Source organism: Medicago truncatula, chromosome 7, assembly GCF_003473485.1.
Source record: "Medicago truncatula cultivar Jemalong A17 chromosome 7, MtrunA17r5.0-ANR, whole genome shotgun sequence".
NCBI lineage: Eukaryota > Viridiplantae > Streptophyta > Magnoliopsida > Fabales > Fabaceae > Medicago > Medicago truncatula.
In genome coordinates, this window is record NC_053048.1 from 6,898,986 (window position 1) to 6,918,768 (window position 19,783).

The 19,783-nt window shown below is 33.6% G+C and overlaps 2 protein-coding genes and 1 pseudogene across 8 annotated transcripts; 1 reads left to right on the forward strand and 2 right to left on the reverse strand.

Annotated features, from left to right (window-relative positions):
- Positions 1–1,463: 1,463 nt before the first annotated feature.
- LOC120576938 (uncharacterized) lies at positions 1,464–2,365 on the reverse strand (annotated as a pseudogene).
- A 718-nt stretch (positions 2,366–3,083) lies between these two features.
- Positions 3,084–7,482, reverse strand: LOC112416780 (DNA-directed RNA polymerase III subunit RPC6). Of its 6 annotated transcripts, XM_039827756.1 has the most exons (3): positions 7,364–7,479; positions 4,370–4,453; positions 3,084–4,020 (listed from the first exon to the last, which is right to left on the reverse strand). In XM_039827756.1, exons 2-3 carry the CDS (start codon positions 4,392–4,394, stop codon positions 3,320–3,322), a joined length of 726 nt encoding a protein of 241 aa, XP_039683690.1. In that variant the 5' UTR covers positions 4,395–4,453; positions 7,364–7,479; the 3' UTR covers positions 3,084–3,319. The 6 variants fall into 6 exon arrangements, 3 of the variants coding, with proteins under 3 accessions (XP_039683690.1, XP_024626527.1, XP_039683691.1); XM_024770759.2 differs by lacking the exon at positions 4,370–4,453 and having other exon boundaries at positions 7,364–7,482; XM_039827757.1 differs by lacking the exons at positions 4,370–4,453; positions 7,364–7,479 and adding an exon at positions 5,670–5,966.
- A 3,562-nt stretch (positions 7,483–11,044) lies between these two features.
- LOC11445595 (protein YIF1B-B) lies at positions 11,045–15,736 on the forward strand. Of its 2 annotated transcripts, none has more exons than XM_003621567.4 (5): positions 11,045–11,199; positions 12,016–12,203; positions 12,911–13,009; positions 13,115–13,266; positions 15,201–15,736. In XM_003621567.4, the coding sequence occupies exons 2-5, from the start codon at positions 12,021–12,023 to the stop codon at positions 15,586–15,588; spliced, it is 822 nt and encodes a 273-aa protein (XP_003621615.2). In that variant the 5' UTR covers positions 11,045–11,199; positions 12,016–12,020; the 3' UTR covers positions 15,589–15,736. The 2 variants fall into 2 exon arrangements, with proteins under 2 accessions (XP_003621615.2, XP_024627368.1); XM_024771600.2 differs by lacking the exon at positions 11,045–11,199 and adding an exon at positions 11,296–11,441.
- The last annotated feature ends 4,047 nt before the right edge of the window (positions 15,737–19,783 follow it).

Here is a 19,783-nt window from a genome sequence, read left to right on the forward strand (position 1 = left end):
GCCCATGAGGTTTTTGGATTTTAAACTCCGAAATGATTTTTCACTAATTCAGATTTTATAATTCGAAATATGCTCATGTATAATCAGCAATCAGAATCTCTCTCATTGTAGCAGTTTTAAATTTTGCTTTTAAAAACAACAAAAAAAACAAAGTAAAAAATGTTAAAAATCTGCAAATAAAATCATAAAAATACCACAAAAAATTCTAAAAGTCAAATATAACTAATGCAAATTTTTTTGAATTTTTCTGAGAATATGAAAAATAAAAAATAAAAAATGGGTCTAAACGATGAAATTTTAGATTTTGAGGGGCGGAGTCCCATAAGAAGTACTTCTATAGGAGTCTTGATCCTTGATTTTTTTATTCCTGATTTTCTAGGGAAATTTCAGAACAATCCGATCAAGTAGCCGGAATACCAAATTTTTAACTAAGAACAGCTAACAATGACCTAAAATAGAAGGAAGAGAGTTAGGAAAATTAATATTGCCCTTAAAATAACTATCCATATTACAAACATGTTTAGAACTTGTGTTGATATAGTTCGGATTATATAATCTGAATTGTTTTTCCCTTGAAAAATGATGTTTAGAGGGTGTTCGGATTCTATAATCCGGAAAAATCAAGGAATGCACCCTTTTTTTTTTTTTTTTAAGTTTTCGATTTTAAAATCCGAATTGGTGAAGAACTCATTTTTTTCCACCCTATAACAAAGGAAAAATTCAGTTCGAATTTTAAAATTTGAAAATCACAGGGGCATTTTTGAAAGAAAAAAAAACAGCGGGCACGCGAGAATAGAATAGGGTGGGAAAAGTAATAGTCTATTAATAGTTGTGACTGATCCAATTTGAGAAGACCATATCAATAACACGTGAACATCAATTAAGCCCACTTCCACTCAATTTCCCTTGAGTATTACTTTTCCCACCCTATGGTATTCTAGCGCGCCTTGCATTTTTCCAAAAATGCCCTTGAAGTTTCCGGATTTTATGATTCGGAATGGTGTTTTCCTTTGTTAAATGGTGAAAAATGAGTTACGGATTTTTCCGAATTATGTAAAATCCAGAAATCTCAAAAAATAGGGTGTGTTACATGATTTGTTCGGATTACATAATCCGAACACCCCCTAAACACCCTTTTTCAAGGGAAAAACAGTTCGGATTATATAATCCGAACTGTATCAGCATAAATTTTAAACATGTTTACTTTTTCGGATTTTATAATCCGAACAATTCTTATGTATAATCAGTCATCAGACTCTCTCACATTTCAGCAGTTTTGATCCGAGAGAAGGCCATAGAGTAGGAAAAGTAATACTCATTTCCCTTTTGAAAAATTTAACATCCAACTGGAGTGAATAAAATCAAAGAACGTGTCTGTCGACATAAAAGTTTGATCACACCACGGATGAATCTATAGCATAAGCAATAAACTATTACATATGACGTTTCTGTCTTTTTTTTTTACAATCCACTCTTTCATTAAAGAAACAAACCAAGAGAGAACAAAAACCACTTTAAGGGGGGCATTCCCCACCCAAGTACGTGATCCTATGGATTTTGCAGCCTGAGCAAGCTCATGAGCAGCTACATTACAAGAGCGATTAACAAAGCTGACAGAACTACCAACTAAACTACCAAATAAGTCATGACAGTATAAAGGGACTAATACTAGCTATTGTTGACAGCCCATTAAAACACTTAACTACAACAGAAGCATCCAATTCAAACAAAACATTACTAAGTTGTAATTCTAAGACAGTTTAGATACCCCATCTTAGACCAAGAGTCTCTGAAAATAGTGGATCAGCCATGATATCAGGACTTTGAGTCGTGCAAAGAGCACCTCGCTGTCATGATTGCGAATAACCAGCCCCCAAGTGACCTTCCCGTGCTTGTCGCGCCCAACATCTATGTTGGCTTTCAATAAATCAGTAGGAGGAGCAGTCCAAAACTATGCAGGGATCTGCAGTCTGTCAACTGAACGCGTCAGATTTGCTAGTTTAAACTCCGAGACAAAATCATGAGCACTTGCAGCAACCATCCTTGGCTCAAAAACAACTTGATTGAAAATAACTTGATTCCTAAAAAACCAGATTTTCCAAAGGCACACACAGAAAAGTTGTACAGCTAGAGGCTCTTTTGCTGACAGCCAACTTAGTAACCAAGCATTTAAGTCTGTTTGAGGGGGAGGTTGGAAACCCAAAGGGGAGGCAAACCATACCTGCAGCGTCATAGGGCAAGCCATGAAGCGGTGGTTGGACGACTCATCCGCGTCAAAACAAAGAGGGCACACCGTATCAAGAACAACTCCCCTCCTTCTTAAATTGCACCTTGTTGGGATGATGTTACGGGCAAGTTTCCACATGAAGTTTCGGACCCTTGTTGGGAGAGGCAGTTTCCAAATGAGTTTCCACAACTTATCCCAATGGAGTAATGACGGTCCCGGCTAGTTCACAACTTTTTCATTGCTCAAGAAATGATAGGCTGATCGAACGGAATATTCACCACTCTTTTCACCCGGCTAAAACAATATGTCTTCCCTTTTGTCTTTTTCATTTACAAACTAGTTTCACAGTGCTGAATAATAAATGTGACCAAAGCCCCACTTTTTATCAACTATATTAATGACTAATGTACACCAAAAAAGACAAAGTAGATTCACTCCTCTTAACTATAATTTTTTTCATACTAAAGAGTCATGATTACAACCATTAATCACTTGCTAAAGATGAATAAATCCCTTTGTTTGATAATGAAATATACTTGGCTCAAATCATAAACTGAATGAAACAAGTTAGTCATACATTGGAAGCCAAACAAGTATTGGTCATTCCATATATTATTCCAGTAAACTAGAAACATTAGCCAATTTTAGATATAAAAATTAAAATACTTAGGAATTGGATTCAATAGATCCACATACTTTTATTCACAGAAAACCAAAAGCATACCAAAATATACCATACTTGTACGGCTGCAAGATTCATACGAAGCAATAAAAAAAACCTGAGACAATTAAAGACATACATTCATTCTTTCAACTTGACCAACAGGTTGAATGTGTATCAGCACAGCAAATCGAATTATAAAATGCTTGTAGAGATATGTTACTCGGATAAAGTGATAACAATGACCACCAACCGCATATATTATAACCGTCGCAAATCATTATGCAGAACTTATAAACCAAATGTGGAAGGATGTTAGATACATTGAGCAATAAAGTTAGAAGAGAAACGAAAAACCCCGATAGCTGTTGTATGAGAGTCAGAACGCTGAGAGTCATTTCAAAATAAAAAAAGAAATTAATAGTGCTCAACTAAAAAAAATCCAACCATTTCTGAAAATACACACATGTTGTTGGAGAGACAACACCATCCGATGAACAAAAGCTCATCCGTTGACAAGAAAAACATGGAAAGGGAGTCGAGTCAGCAGATTTCTTTTCACCCTTGCTTTTGCATATGTAACAAGTTTTGCCAACAGGAATAGATGCAAAATCCCCATATCCAGTACTTGTCATCTGCATTATCTCATCATCTAAAACCAAAGTTTGTAAAATCTCTTCTATTTGTTCTCCCGTGACTTGAGTTGTGAAGACCCCACTCCTTTTAACCCACTCCAAACATCCATCACATGTGGAAACTCTCTCCAATGAAATGCATTGCAGGCACGTTTGCTTTAGAGCGTCTATAAAAACCGTATCAAGACTCCCTTCACTGTAAAAATGCCCACCAGTTATATCCTTCGAAGGCTCAAATTCTGTTCCCATGTAGATCTTTATACCTTTGTTTTTAATGGAAGGAAGTTCCTTTACCATACTCTTGTTCATAAGTGCCTTCATGTGTTTATTAAGCGCAGCAATAGGAAGGTTTGTTTCTCTTCTCATGTCTGTTTTTGAGATCCCTGAGTTTTCCTTGCTAAGTATAAGGTCATAGAGTATACGCTCTTCAGTTGGCAGCGCCGACAGTTTTTGTCGTTTCTGTTGAGAGGAACCAGATTCTTGCAAACGTTTCATTCCTTACAAGAGAAAAATGTCAAAGCAGAGTATAATTAATTATATCATTCAAATGGTTAATTGAAAATTGGAAGTACTTTACAGTTTACACTTTCAAGTAAATAATACTTTTCCTGAAAATGAAGTTATAAATTAAAATGGTGAGTGAATCAATAATAAAGAATCTTTCAACCCTATCCGTCTCAAATTTTGGAACATGGAAAAAACAAAATAGGCACTATGACAAGTCAATATGCATTATGTACACAAAATGATCAATTATTTTAACACATCTATGATTGACTATGACAACTCCAAACACATAACAAGTAGCAGAATCCAAAATTTATAAGTGATAAAGTGACCAGAAACCTTTGAATAAAACACCAAAATCCATGAATCGTGATGAAATAGCAAAATAAATCGCCCAATGTAACTATGAAGCCACGGTTCGGCCTGAGTAGTCATTGGCATGACGTAAGATATAAAATATACAAAAGGGTCTATCAATTCCAAAAATATTTAATATATTGCTTCCACTTTCTTTATCTTGAATGTGAAGTTGTGATATTTTGAACAAGAACTATGTCCAATGCAACCCAAGTATCACAAAATATATAACGAAAGCACATGAAGAGTTAAGAGCAGTGGCGGAGCCAGACCTAAAATTTTGGGGTGGCAGCTTTAAAAATAAACTAAAATATATAAATCATATAATATACAATACGACCCATTTCGGCGTCGTTCATAAAAAATTTCAACAAAATAATACTAAAAACCGATCATCATATTCAAAGTGATGCTTTACGCATCCCGACTTTTCATCTTAACTTTTCCTGTTGAAACAGTTTCAAAATCAACTAACAATACATGGTTTCAATGTTACATCAATTCTAATAACGTTCAAATTTCATAACAATAGCCGGTTTCAATTTCATTGAAATAACATAAATGATTTCAAAATGAACCAATTTCACTTGATTTTCATAAACAGAAGACGATGATAGCTGAATTCAAAAGTTGAGCCAGGTTTGATAGATCTTTCTGATGGAAAATGCCATAAATGTTGCTACTTTTCATGACAAGTTGCTAGAACATGCTAGTCATATACAGAAAAACCAAACACTATCAAAAATAGAGGAAGATTAGCTCATCTAGGCATGCTAGAAGTTGAAGATATGCTTGCATTTTTTTGAATCAAATAAGCTTACATTTTCCATCTTTTCCACCTCTACTATTTAGGATTATTGATTACGTCCTCCTCTCAAAGTCATTGCCATACATGATTAAAATTGGCAAAGGAAGTAAGTTAACTTTTCTTAATTACCTATAGTAACTCTAAAACAATTTGACTAGTTATCAGGCTTTCATATTCTACTATTGTTTAAGACAATTATTTAAAACCGAGGCTTTCAATTGGAATTCGTCTCTCACACTCAATACAATTATTTAAACACAAGTAACAGTTCAGTAGCAATCAGAGTTCATGTTCTAAACCATAATAATAAGCAGAACATTCATGTCTTAGTAAAACAGTCTGAGTTCTGTAGTAATCAGTAGCAATCGAAAACTAAAAAAATTCAATTTCACATTCAATTTCACATTACTAAAGAACATGTAATCATCAAATCAGAATCAGAATTGAAGGAAATTACATTCAATTTCACATTACCTTACAAGTTACAACAATTAGGGTTTGTGGAGAGAGATGGATGGAGATAGCTCTCTAAACTAAAGAATCAATACAGAAGATTGAGGGGGGTGCGGCGGTGATGGATGGAGAAGGAGAAGAGTGGTCGCGGCTCGCCGGCAGTGGTGTGGTGGTGGATGTTGTTCGGTGGTTTTGCTTTGGCTGGGAGAAGAAAAAAGAGGAACGCGCATCAGATGAAAGAGAAAGGGGAAGAGGAAATGAAATTGAATTGGTAATATTCATATTAGTTAAGGGCATTATAGTAATTTCCAGTGTATAAATATATATATATATATATATATATATATATATATATATATATATATATATATATATATATATATATTTTAGAGATGGGGTGGCGGTGGCTGCGGTGGCTCCCCCTTGCCACCCCCCAGTTCCGCCACTGGTTAAGAGTAGAAAAATCATCGCATATAGACTTTCATGGCAGGTTAGGATCAGTCATTTTCTTTGCCTAAGAGGCACACCAGCTTTGTTAAAGTTAATACAACACACTGACCCATTCACTTAAAATGTGCATATTTAGATGAAAACTATACTGAAAAGCAATAAATTGATCAACAAGGGCAGATCTAAACATTATATATTGGTGTGGCTAAAAGATGAAAGAAACCAAAATGCAAAAAAAATAAAAATAAAATAAAATCCATCACAGAGAAACCAACAAAGCACCATAGGAAGGGAAATAGGTTCTGAATGTGCAGGTCTGCACTATTAATTTTCAATGAGACAATACAATAGAATAACTTTCTAGGAATTCAAATACAAATGGTATCACTACCATAAACTATAAACAGTAGCATAGCATAAGCAATTTTCTAAACTCTCAACTAACTGGTTTTTTGCAGTACTGCTTGTTTGATTCTCAGTTTCATACTACATTTTTACTTGAAACATATTGTGTAACCCTTTGTAGGTGAGTTTTTTAGTATGGTATTAACTTGTGGAACTTCAAACACTGCTTTCACTTCTGAAAGATTCAAGGCTGGTTGGGAATTAAATTGTGAATGCACATTACAACTTCAAATGGTATTTGAATTGGAAAGACCTACAACTTATAATAAACTTTAGGGGAAATTGCATTGACCTCCCCTGAGGTTTAATCAAATGTCACAAACCTCCCCTCTAGTTTTAATTTGATCACTAACCTCCCTTTTTATTTAAATTAATGACACCAAGCCCCCCCTCTTGATTAACGCCGTTGGTTACCGTCGTCCAAACAGAAATCACCTCCTACAAAGAAGGCCCTACATCCCCATTTCATGTTTCTGTTGCATTCTCCTTAAACAACCAAATTGAATTGGAGACAAAAAAGAAATCAAATTGCTGTTGTGGTGTGTTCATAATTTTTGTATCAGGATAAATGAATTTGGCATAAGAAACTAAATTAGAAAAATATATTTTCCTTAATCTACCGGCCTATTTCACAAAATCCTCAAATAATGAACCATATAAATGCTTTTCAACCTCTTGTTCATGATATCATTCTGCTTAACAAGCAGAGCGCTATAATTTTCTAAACAATTAAGCAATTTTCTCTAATTCAAATTCGCACTAAAACACTTAATGATAATTAAAATGCGATAGAATTCCTGACCCAAAAAAAAAAATGCGATAGAATTTAGCGTGCACAAAGAGAGGAAAAGGAAACTTACTCGCAATTCAAGCGACCACCGATTCTCGCCGTGAAAAACGAAGTTTTCTGGTGAAGTGTGTGACTCCAAATGGTTTCTGATACAACAAGGAGGAAAAACGGCACAGGCTGGGTCTTTATAACAAATAGGTTTTAATTTTTGTTATTGTTTTTTAGGGTTTTTTTAATCAATAATTGTTTTTTTACTAAATTAACTAATTAATTGTTAAAGCAGTTTTTATATAATAATAATAATAATAATTAGCGAAATTTTTGACTGCGCTAACGTTTAAAAATTATGCTTATTCAATTACCGGATCCCTTAACTTAATTGATTGTCTCAATTTGATCCCCTAACTATAATTTATATCAATTTGGTCCCCTATGTTTTTGCTTTGTTACTAGTTTTAGTCTTTTCTGTTAGTTTCTCTCAAAAAAACGTTAACATAAAAGACTAAAACTAACAATAGAGCAAAACATAAGGGACCAAATTGGTACATAAGTTAACGTTTTTTTGAGAGAAACTAACATAAAGGACTAAAACTAGTAACAGAGCAAAGCATAAGGGAGCAAATCGGTACAATTATAGTTAGGAGACCAAATTAAGACAATCAATTAAGTTAAGGGATCGGGTGATTGAATAAGCCTAAAAATTATGAATGGTGTTTTTTTTATGAAATTTTGATTTTGATTAAAACTAAAAAAAAAATATAAATGTGTGTTGGTTTCAAGTTATAAAAAATCAAACTAACCATGATTATCTATTTCAACCACCCCGACAATAATACAATATAACCAAAAAAAAATCTAAATTCTTTTTTTAATGACACAAACAACAATTTTATTATAGAAAAAGTTTTTTAAGGGAATGAATAATTGGAATGATGAGAAAGTAAGTATATATACTCTTGTTACACTTTTTAAATGATAAAGGAAAAAAATAAAAATAAAATATATTCATATCGTGTTTGTTACATTTGTTTTAATATTTAAATTTATTCTTATCTATTTATTACATGTGTCATTTGTATTTAAAATTGAAGGTATTTTTAGAAAGAAAAATTCAACCCAAAGGTACTCGTTTTCAACATATCTCATGGGAGTGATAGCATATCTCAAGTCACATCATACAGTTGTGAAAATATAAGAAAAATTGTTCTTCTTATTTAGGAAATTATTTATTTATTCACACCTAAAATTATAATAATAATTCTAACGGACATGCCCTTGCTATCTAATGACAGTAAATTGTCGTTGCTTCAACCATGGTTAAATGTCGCTACGTTCTATTAAAACAGAAACATCAACTCATTTCTCCCATTTCAGAAAATTCATTCTCTAAAACTCTCAAAATCACCTAATAACAAATCTCTTCAAATTCAAATCAGTCACAACTCTGATAACAAGTAAGTTATGTACGGTGGTTGAAGCGTCAGTTGATAATTGGAATGCGGAGGGAGGGGGGTATTCAAGTCAGTATGAGATCAGAATGAGTGTTGAGAGAGAGAGAGAGAGAGAGAGAGAGAGAGAGAGAGTATATTCTAACCTTGGGAACTACGAAGATTACCCTTTATATAGAGGTGGGTCTATATAGAGGTGGGTCTGTTACGAATTCGTAGGAAATGTAATCGTCGAGGAGAGATTCACGGGAGCCATGATGATGACTGTTACTGTTCGTTTGAACATGTGTCCTTTGCTCCGAGCACCCCCTCGCGGGGAGGGGTTTGTTGCAATTAATGTTACCGAATGCAGAGTTTGGGCTTCGTTTGTATTGGCCCTAAATGCTTTGGTAGGTCCAGAACAGTGGCCCCTCAAGTCGTTGCTCCGGATAAAGAGTGATGACTTTGAATGAGCGAGGGTAGTGCTCGTCGGAGCTCTCTAGAGATGATAACCTCTGTTTGTTTTAATTTGTTGGATGTTCGAGGATTATGTTCGTTCCAATGGTAAGTGCATGTGATAGAGTTGACATGCTCGCAATGGAACGTTATAGCTCACAAAGGGAATATCTCACAGGCTCTACCATTGGTTACAATGATCCTGTGTTAGATCTTCATAGGATGAACGGTATTGTTCATAAGGGATTGCCTCACAAGTTCTGCCATGGTTGCAATGAATGCGTAGTGGGCATATATGCCATGGAATGTGGTTGTTCATAAGGGTATGCCTCGCAAGTTTTACCACAGTCGGGCTGATCAGGCAATGAACATGCCTGCGATGGAACGATACTGTTCACAAAGGTATGCCACACAAATTCTACCATGGTTGAAGTGATCGTGTTTGGAATGTCACCAAGCGTGCTATTGGATGTGCTCGCCAGGATCTTGGATATGCTCGACCGAGGGTGTGGGGCAAACCACGTAGTTTAGATGAGGCATATTTGTCTTTTATGTGACCGTCCTCCATGCTGAGAGATGTGATAGTCAAAAGATTCCCCGTCAAAGAGTTGGTCGTTTATTGTTCAGTAATTAATGTCCATGTCCTGACGGTGAGACTGAGGGGACATGACCTTCAATTTTTTACTACCACGTGTAAAGGCTAGTAATGCACTTGATTACCTAAAGCCTTGAGTGTGTCTTGGTGTAAGTTCCCAAGGCTTAATCATCATCGTTGGTTTGATCTTGACGTTTGAAAATATGATGGGTTTGATCAAGACCGTTAGATGTGTGAGAAGATGCGATATGGACCGTTGTTTCGCTTGATTTGTGAAGGGTTGTATGTGAAGGGCTACATCGGATCAGACTCGCTGTTTTCTGAAGAGTTGCGGAGGGGAAATAAATAGTTTGAAATGTTGTTTGGAAACACTTTCACCATTTTTTTACTTCACTTTAACGCTATGGACTAAACAGATAACAGAAGTGCACATTCGAAACTACTTTGTAATTAATACTTTTGTGATGACGATGCGTATTGTCAGATATTAAAGTGATAATTTACTCATTTAAGGTTGTGTTTGGTAACACAAAAAAGCTAGCTTATAGCTTCTTGGATTAGCTTATAAGCTTGTTGGATGAAAACGTGATGTGTTTGGTAACAAGTTTTTCTCATGAATTATAGCGTTTTTTAAAAAGCTATTTCAACTTTTGAGCTTATAGCTGGTAGCTTTTTATATTTTCTTCCAATTTTAACCTTTTATTAATATAGTTTAATTTAATTTTAATTAAAAAACCTACCCACATTCTTATTCAATTGCCCACGTTTAGAAAAAAACTACCCACAATCTTTTTCAAATTTTCTTGTTCACTTTCTTTTTTACATACTCTTAATTCAATAATAAATAATTTTATATAAAATTTACAATAAAGAGTGAAGAAAGTTTAGTTGAGCAAAATTCATTAAAATAAAGTTTTGTTAAATAAAAAATGTCAATTAAATTCATAAATACATTTATCATTTAGGAGATAAAAATATTTGAGATAAATTTAAACATTTAAAAAGAAATACAATAATTAATAAAAATTGTATATATGATTTATAAAAAAAATTATCATTTTACGTCATTTTATATTTATCAGCCACTTGAACATCTAATTTTACCAAACACTTTTTATTTTAATAAGCTAACTTTTCAGCTATCAGTCATCAACTTTCAGTTAACTTATTAGCTTTCAGCTAACTTATCAGCTATGATCTAACTTATAGCTTCTTTTTACCGAACACATCCATCATTCATTAGTTGCAAAGTTTAAGGAATGAAAAATATTTAAGGGGACACGTGTATATGATTTTATGCAAAAATTTCCCTTGCAAATTGTTTCTTTATTATATACAAAAAAGAAAGAGAGACAGCGGAAGAAGAAGAAGAAAACATCAACACGGTGCGGATTTAGAAGGTTGTCTTGCATTGAACACTTCACTCAGGTTTTTCTCTCCTCTCTTCTCTTCAATTAGGTTGATTAAACCCTATCATATGATTTATTAAATTAAGTTAACCCTGTATTAATCATCATCTTCATCTCGTTGTTTTGCAAAAAAGGGTTGCTAAAAAGTTACGATCTTGCCTTGATTCTCAATTGATTTCTCAATTAGTCTTTAGTTTACTTCGTAGGAGCTTCTGATCTATGAATCACTGACACAGACACGACACTGACAAGTATATACCGGTAATAATTTAAGGAGTTTAATGTGGATGCACCGTCAGTGTAAATTTATTTTACACCGACATCCAATAGGAAAACTCTATATTTGCCGTCTACGCCTAAGTTATAACTGTTTTTTAGAAATAATTATCAATTAGTACATTCTCATTGGATGTCCGTGTAAAACTTTGTTAACACTGTCGGTGCATGTCCTATTTTCTCTTATTTAAGAATGTGAAAATGATGGAATGTAACTATATGGGTTGGTATAGTGTCGTTGTCGACAAAATTTCAACCTGAAGTGTCAGTGCTACACAGTGGCGTAGCCAGGACACTAGGTCAGGGGTTCAAAAGTTTGAACGTTCAAAATTTTTCGCTTTAGTCCATAAAATTACAAACCGAAAAGCCACACTTGAACTGTCTGTGTTTGCAACTTCGGTGCATTTATGGACTATAGTGTGGCTCTTCCCCTGGTGCTATATATACTTCTGATTATATGGTGGAGTTCAATCCCGCCATTTTTTTCTCCCCTTTAGGTTATATCTATAACCTTGAACAAGTTGTTTCTGATTGGTTATTTTGGTTTTGGACATGGCAGTGAGAATGTATAACAATGTCAGACCACAACTGGGGGTGCCTCAATTTCAGCCTCAACTTCCAACAAGCTCACAACCTAATGTGTTTGGGAATGCATTTAATGCAGCCGGTTCTGGACTCATTCGAGGGGGATTGGGTGCCTATGGAGAAAAAATATTTGGATCGAGCTCTGAGTATGTTCAAAGCAATGTATGTATCACTATTTTATTCTTTATAATATAATGATTCAGTTTAACATAATGCCTCATGATTGATATTAGATCTACTGATTTGAAAATATTTTATTTTTTGCATGGTTGATTTCATTTTAATGTCTTCATTGTGTTCAAATTGTGTGTCGAAAACTGTTATAAACTCTTTTATCCCATGTTTCTAGGAATTGTAGTATATCATTGAAACAATACTATTCTATTGATTATCATAAATTAATGTAGTGAACAGCTTGACATTTTAATGTCCAGAGTTCCATTTACTTTTGCAAAAAGAAATTAAAACGTTTTGCGATTCACTTTTAAATCTATTTCATACATGGTGTATGATCTCACTTCGATACTGCTTACATATATGATATCATTCAAGTCAGGCTCCACCAATTTGGGAAGGAAAAACCTATACAATTTCAAATAGCTTTCGTTATCTTGCTTTCCTCCATCATAGTTCAGTGTTGTCAAATATCAGCCATTTTAAGCGCCATGGTGTATACCGGTGGCGGGTTTTTGGCTTTCCACCATGGCCAAATCTGTGAAGGATGGTGGCACCATGGCATCATGGTATGGCGGGGCCATATGTCTGGTTTTTTACTCAGACATGGTCCGCCGTCAACAACAGTTATAGATATTATTTGTATGTGTGAATCAAGGTTTATGTATTAATTTATCATCTATTTTCAACAACAGATAACTAGGTATTTCTCAGATCCCCAATACTACTTCCAAGTGAATGACCACTATGTTAAGAACAAGTTGAAGGTTGTTTTGTTCCCATTCCTGCACCGGGTAAGCAGTAATGTCACACTTTTCTGCATTCATCTAGTTGAATTTTTTTATTTAATTTTTTTGTTTTATCTGTCTTCGCTCTTATTTTTGTCTTCTAATGTTTAGGGTCATTGGACTAGAATCACTGAACCAGTGGGAGGTAGACTCTCTTACAAACCTCCAATTTATGATATAAATGCCCCTGACCTGTACATTCCATTGATGGCATTTGGTACCTACGTTGTACTTGCTGGCATTTCACTTGGTCTTCGTGGAAAGTAAGTATACTATTTCTTATATCTTATTTCTGCAATATACTACTGACAATCTGACATGAATTATATCCTCAAATTTGTGTGTGCGCGCGTGTTATATCTGTGTCCTAGAGCTCCATGCCATAAATTCTCCAAATAAGTCCTTAACATAATTTTGTAACTGAATAACTTTCCTATCCATGCTGATATGTCTGTTATTGTTAATGATAATAGCCTTTGCAAAAGTGATTTGATGATCCCAGAAACGTTATGCGCAATAACTAAATCACAAACTATTTGCTACGCAGGTTTTTTATTAGTAGAATTCTAAAGGAATATACGTAGCTCTCTAACTCCATAATGCAATACTTTGAAGTTTATTTGCTTTGTTCTGTGATGAAGAGTTGGTAAATCACTTTGTGAAAGTTTCTTATGTCTGGTCGTGGTAGTGCCTGGTTATCTACCAAAACATTGTACTGCATTAACAGAGTCAGGCTATTATATGCTTCACTTTTCCCAAAAATTTTGTCCAGTGTGTATGTATATAGATAGTTGAGTCCTTTTTCTTTGTTTTTGTTGATAATTGGTGTGTCCAAAATTTTATTTTCTTGTGATTACAAGTAATAGTTATCTTAAGCTCTTGGATGTTATGTGAGTTATATAAGTTAGTTTGTGAAAAGGAACATAGTGTTTGAGAGATAAGATGTTGTGGGCTCGAAATCCCCACTAACATTTGTCATTTTGCCGGAAAAATAAGTCTCTGATGTTAGACATTTCAAGCTGTATTGTTATTTTGAAAATTCCGTAGCTGTATTTTTGCCAAGTTACACTAAGAATTTAGTTTGGTTTTGTTAGGATAAAGGGTAGTTGCCTTGTTAGAAGGGGTATAAATAGAATAAATAAGGATGGGTAGATTCATTCTATAAAATTGAGTTGTATGTAAAATGAGGAATCCACTGTAAAATGAGGAATCCACTGTTAGGATAAAGAAATGTTATGTGCTGTGATTATATCACAAACTATTTGATACCCAGGTCCCAGAGTCTTTGATTAGTACAATTGTGAACGAATATATGGGGCTCTCTAACTCCTCAATGCCATACTTTGAAGTTTATTTTCTTTGTTTTGTGATGAAGAGTTGGTGAGTCACTTTGTGAAAGTTTCTTGTGTCTGGTTGTAGCAGTGCATGGTTATTGTGCACTGAAAACATTGTACTGCATTAACAGACTCGGGCTTTAATACGCTTCAGTTTTCCAATTGTTCTTGTCCATTATGTATATGTATAGTTGAGTCCTTTTTCTTGTTTTTCTTTATAATTGTTGTGTCCAAAATTATATTTTTCTTATGATTACAAGTAATAGCTATTTACTTACTGTCCTGTCTTAGATGTTATGTGAGTGGTAAGGTGGTTTGTGAAAAGGAATATAGCGGTTTTTGAGAGATATGTTGTGTTGTGGGTTTGAATTCCCCACTAATATTACTCGAAACTATTTACTAACATTAGTCGTTTCGTCCGGAAAAATAAGTCTCATTGATGTTATAGACACTGCAAGTTGTATTGTTATTTTTAATATTCCACAGCTGTTTTTTAGGTAAGTTACACTAAGAATTTATTTGGTTTTGTTAGGATAAAGATTATTAATTAGGATTAATTAGGGTAGATGGCTTGTAAAAAGGGGTATAAATAGAATAAATAAAGATAGATTGATTCAATCTATAAAACTGAGAGTTGTATGTAAAATGAAAAATCTATTCTGTAAGTTAGATACTTTGAGGAGATACCTACCTCAATCATTCATTCAATAAAACCCTTCTTTTCTTTCTACCAGTTACCTGTTTCAATTACTCCGGGTTCCTACCAGGTTTATAGTGTTAAGTTTCGTTCTATCTGAACTTATTAATTTTTTCCCACCTAGTTTATTATAGTTTCTTATACATACTGTATTTGTTGCTGCCAGGTTTAGTCCTGAAGCATTAAACTGGTTATTCATCAAGGGAATGGTTGGTTGGTGTATGCAAACAGCGCTACTTAAATTGACATTGCTTTCATTAGGAAGTGGAGAAGCACCACTATTGGACATCGTAGCATATGCAGGGTATACTTTTGCGGGCATGTCTTTGGCTGCTCTTGGAAAAATAATCTCTGGTTACTCCTACTACGTTTTGATGCCATGGTTCTGCTTATGCATGGGAATATTCTTAGTTAAAACGATGAAAAGAGTCCTTTTTGCCGAAGTCAGGAGTTATGACTCGAGTAAACACCACTATCTCTTGCTCTTCATCGCTTTGGCTCAGTTCCCATTGTTCATGTGGCTTGGAAACATCACTGTCAATTGGTTTATATGAAGTGGTATTTACAATGTACTATAGTTTAACTTAGTAATATTTTTTGGTTGTCAATTTTGGATAATATATATAGTAACATAAACTTTTCCTCTCTCTCCCTTGCTTTTATTTAATGGATACCATAGCTATGTAATTATGAACCTTTTAATTGATGTTTTTTTTTTTTTTCTTCCCTTTATACGGCCTTCAATAAATTTTGCTCTTTTTGCCCCCAAAGCCGTTCGTTGCTTCGTTTCGTAATTCCGTTTATAAGTCCTTCGGTAAATATCTACCAAACATTGTTTCATAGGCTTTTTGAGCAAATACAGGGGTCAAATGAGCAACCATCGCCTTCAATTGGCGGTCTAATCACATGTGACTCTCAACGTGTGTATTTTCGGATGATATAATTTATCTTGAAGTTTACTTCCGATTCCGAATGTCATAAAATTCGTGTTTTTTTTAACGTGTTCGTCAAAAGTCATTTTGGGTGACGAAAGTTTACCCTTTAGTAATCATTGTCTTAAGTTCTCTAGTTAGTGAATTAATAGCATAGGTAAAATTTAAATATTATATTTTGCAATTTTTTGTATTCTTTAATCAATGTCTTTAGAACATAAGTTATCATTTGGTTTAAAACAAAACCAAGCCACTCTGGAGTCATTCTTTGCAAAGAATAATGTTTTTGTACAAGAATAGTGGTAACCGTACATATAATTTTTTTTCTACACAATTTTGTAGTTTGTTGAAATTTCCAGTGCCTAGAAGAGGAACTTAACCAGATATGATGATACGTAAATAGAGGAAAAAGATGTCAATCGTATATTAGATTGACTACTTTAAAAGGCACAAATTGTCTATTAAATTGATGACTTTCAATAAACTTGGATCAATTGCATTGAGTTAAATAAAAATGGTCATATTAATTAGGAGTTGGAAATAAGTAAAATTGATGAAAGATTATTTTGATTTGAATTTGGATTCTTTTAAACTATTTACCCATGATTTTTTTTAAGAAGTCAAACTAACGCATTATTTTTTTTAATAAGTTAAACTAATCCACTAAAATTGATATCGAGGAGAATCAAACGTGAGATCTTGAAACTTATTATTAACCGCTAAATTTATCAAATTCTATAAAACGTATAAACGAAATTATATAAAAAATAAAAAAAAATACTATAATTCTTCATATTTACGTGTGCATAGGAAGATTTGACAAAAAAGAAAAGAAAAAAAAAACCATTTTTACATGAATTATGTATAGATAAGGGAAATCAATATCTTATGTTAAAATGTTACGCCAAAGGCCTAACAACATCGGCTCCGTTTCTGATAGGAGACCTGAATAGGTCACCTATCATAAGGAGATATGGCTATTTTTTTTTTTTTTTGGCAAAATAAATATGAACCATTGGATAAAAGTAAATTAACTTTGGATCAAAATGCTTACTATATACCTCCCACACCGAATTACTTTCTTTTATTCTAAATTACTCTTCTCTTTTATTCTAAAAAAATAAAAAACAGTCATGTCTCCATTATTATCATCGTCGTCCATAACATCATCATAGTTAGACTTAGAGACATAATCTCGGCGCCGTTTATGGTAGGAGACTTGAATAGGTCTCCCACAGGAGGAGACATTAAAAAAGACTGATTTTTTTTATATAACAAAAATGACATGTGTTGCGGTTAGATTGACGAAGAACACTGATCTTACCATAATCCTTCTACACTATATTTTTTTTCATTTGGTAGATCTAAGAGAGAGACGTGTACTGTAGCAACTTCATTGTTGTTGCTGCACTTTCTGTTGATTGTTATACCTCCAACACAAATCGTTGTTTTTTTTTTCAACACCAACACATCTTTTTTTGTTCTTTTTATTCTATTTTCATTCGTAATTTTCAATTGACCAGTTTGTGTTCACATCTGAACTTAAACACCATCCCTCTCCAGATCTGATTTCTGTGAGATTTTCCATTCTGATTTTGATTGTTTTGTTGTGTAACATTTGATCTGACGACGGATTTAATCACTTTCATCTGAGTTTAGTGATGAATATGTGAACTTTGGGTTGAATGAATTGAATAATTGAGAAATCAATATTTTCTGCAATTTTGTTTTCAGGTGAATTAGATTAAATGAAATTTGAGTTTAATGAATGTTGTTTTCTGCAACTTTGGGTTGAATGGATTGGATTAAGATTTCCAAAAATTCGTCGTTGTTGTTGTGATTTTCCGGCGCATTGTCGTTGTGATTTTCCGGCGGCGCTGCATCGCGTTGTTGTTGTTGTTGGGCGAGTAAGAAATATGGAGAGGGAAAGAGAAACATGATGGAACATAGTGTGAAAATAATCTAATGTTTAAAGAGTATGATAATACTATGGTCTTCAAAAGTTTTCAAGCACATCCAATAGTTGACATCAATTTTGTAAAAAAAAGAAAGAAAAAGTCAAGTCACCTACGGTAGGAGATCCATTGAGGTCATGTACCGTAGCTTGAGCCAATAACATCATGTGAAAGTGTGTTTGCTGTTCATAAATATTCACAATTTTTGGATACAAAAATTTTGCATGAAAAAGTTATGTCATTATCATAACATGAGAAAAACCATTAACAAACAGATACCTCATTTGAATTTGATTAGAAAAATACAAGTATAAAACTCGCTTGAAGAAGATCATAAGTGATCGCCTTGCGTAGAGCTAAATATTATTCCATATTTAAAATTTTGTTCATTACTATTATTTTTCCCCATAAAAACTATTATTTCTATAAAATTATGAAATGAATTTATATTAAGATTGGTATCGGGAGTACAAGTTTTCATCCTAAAAACTTAATTATCCTATCATATATATCTCTCTCTCAATTAAAAAATACTCCATTAACTTGGGTTATCTTATATATTTTTTTTTATGGAAGAGTTTTCTTATCCTATCCAGTTACTGGTTAGTTTGTAATCAAAGCAAGTCCTATTAAAATTCAATTTAACCCTAAATATATAGTTGGACCTTGTTTTTAGGGTTAAATTATCGTATCCTTTAAATCACCGTAAGTATATTTAGGGTTAAATTATTGTATCCATTAAATCACCGTAAGTATACAGTTGGATCACCTTTAAAGCAAGCAAATGTGTTTGTACATAAGGAAAAGTTATTCCCACTTGATTTTGACTAAAAACCCAATCTTCACAATTTTAAACTAAAGATGAAGTTGTTTTTAGTTATAGGTTTGTGTTTTGATGATTTTCATTAGCTAGGTTTATTTGATGATGTGTTTATGTTGATTAGTTTTAACTTGGAATCATTTTAAAGCATCTAGTAATCTTTGCCTCATTGTGTCATGTGATTCCTAGATGTCTTGTGTGTTGTTATGTACAAAAAATTTCATTTTTGAGCGACAACTGACAAAATCCTTCTTTGAGATGCTTGATTTGATTCATGGTTCATTGATTCATATCAAGCATTCTTTCTGATATTTTTCCTTATGTCTTACACCTTTTGATTCGATTCAAGATTTCATGAATCATATCACCAGTGAATCGATTCAAACTATCTTGAATCGTATCTTTGGTTCTGTCTGGACCTTGTTTTTGCATGTGTGAATCGATTCAGTATTTGATGATTCGTATCAATCTTCATCTGAGTTCATTTGAATCGATTCATATATATGTTGATTTGTATCATTCTTCATTATTCAGATTGCCTATTTTCAGCAGTCTGAATCGTTAGTGAATTTAGTCACTTAGTTGTTTTGGGGCAAATTTTTGCACTTTCCACTATTTTCTATATATACTCATATCCCCGTAACACCCAAACCACTTAATCATTTGCATCTATTCTCTCTAAGTCTCCAAACCTCAATTTCCATTTATTCTTCAGATTAAACACTTTTTCATTGATTGGAAATCAATGATTTAAAGTGAATTGAGTAATTTCATTCCACCTTCAAGGGTATTGGAGGTTCTTCCTAACCTTCTTGAGTTGAAGGGAATCCAACCACCGAACAGAGCAAAGAAGAGTTCAAGGGAAGAGCTTCAAGGATTGCACGAGTGACTGAGGATTCGAAGACTTGAAGAAACACTAATTTCAAAGGTATTTGAAGATTGGGGGAGTGATTGCGTAGAAATTGAAAATTAGGGTAATTGAGGAAATTCTTGTGATCACAACTTTATAATCAAACATTCAATTTTAGTGAAAGTCCTCGAT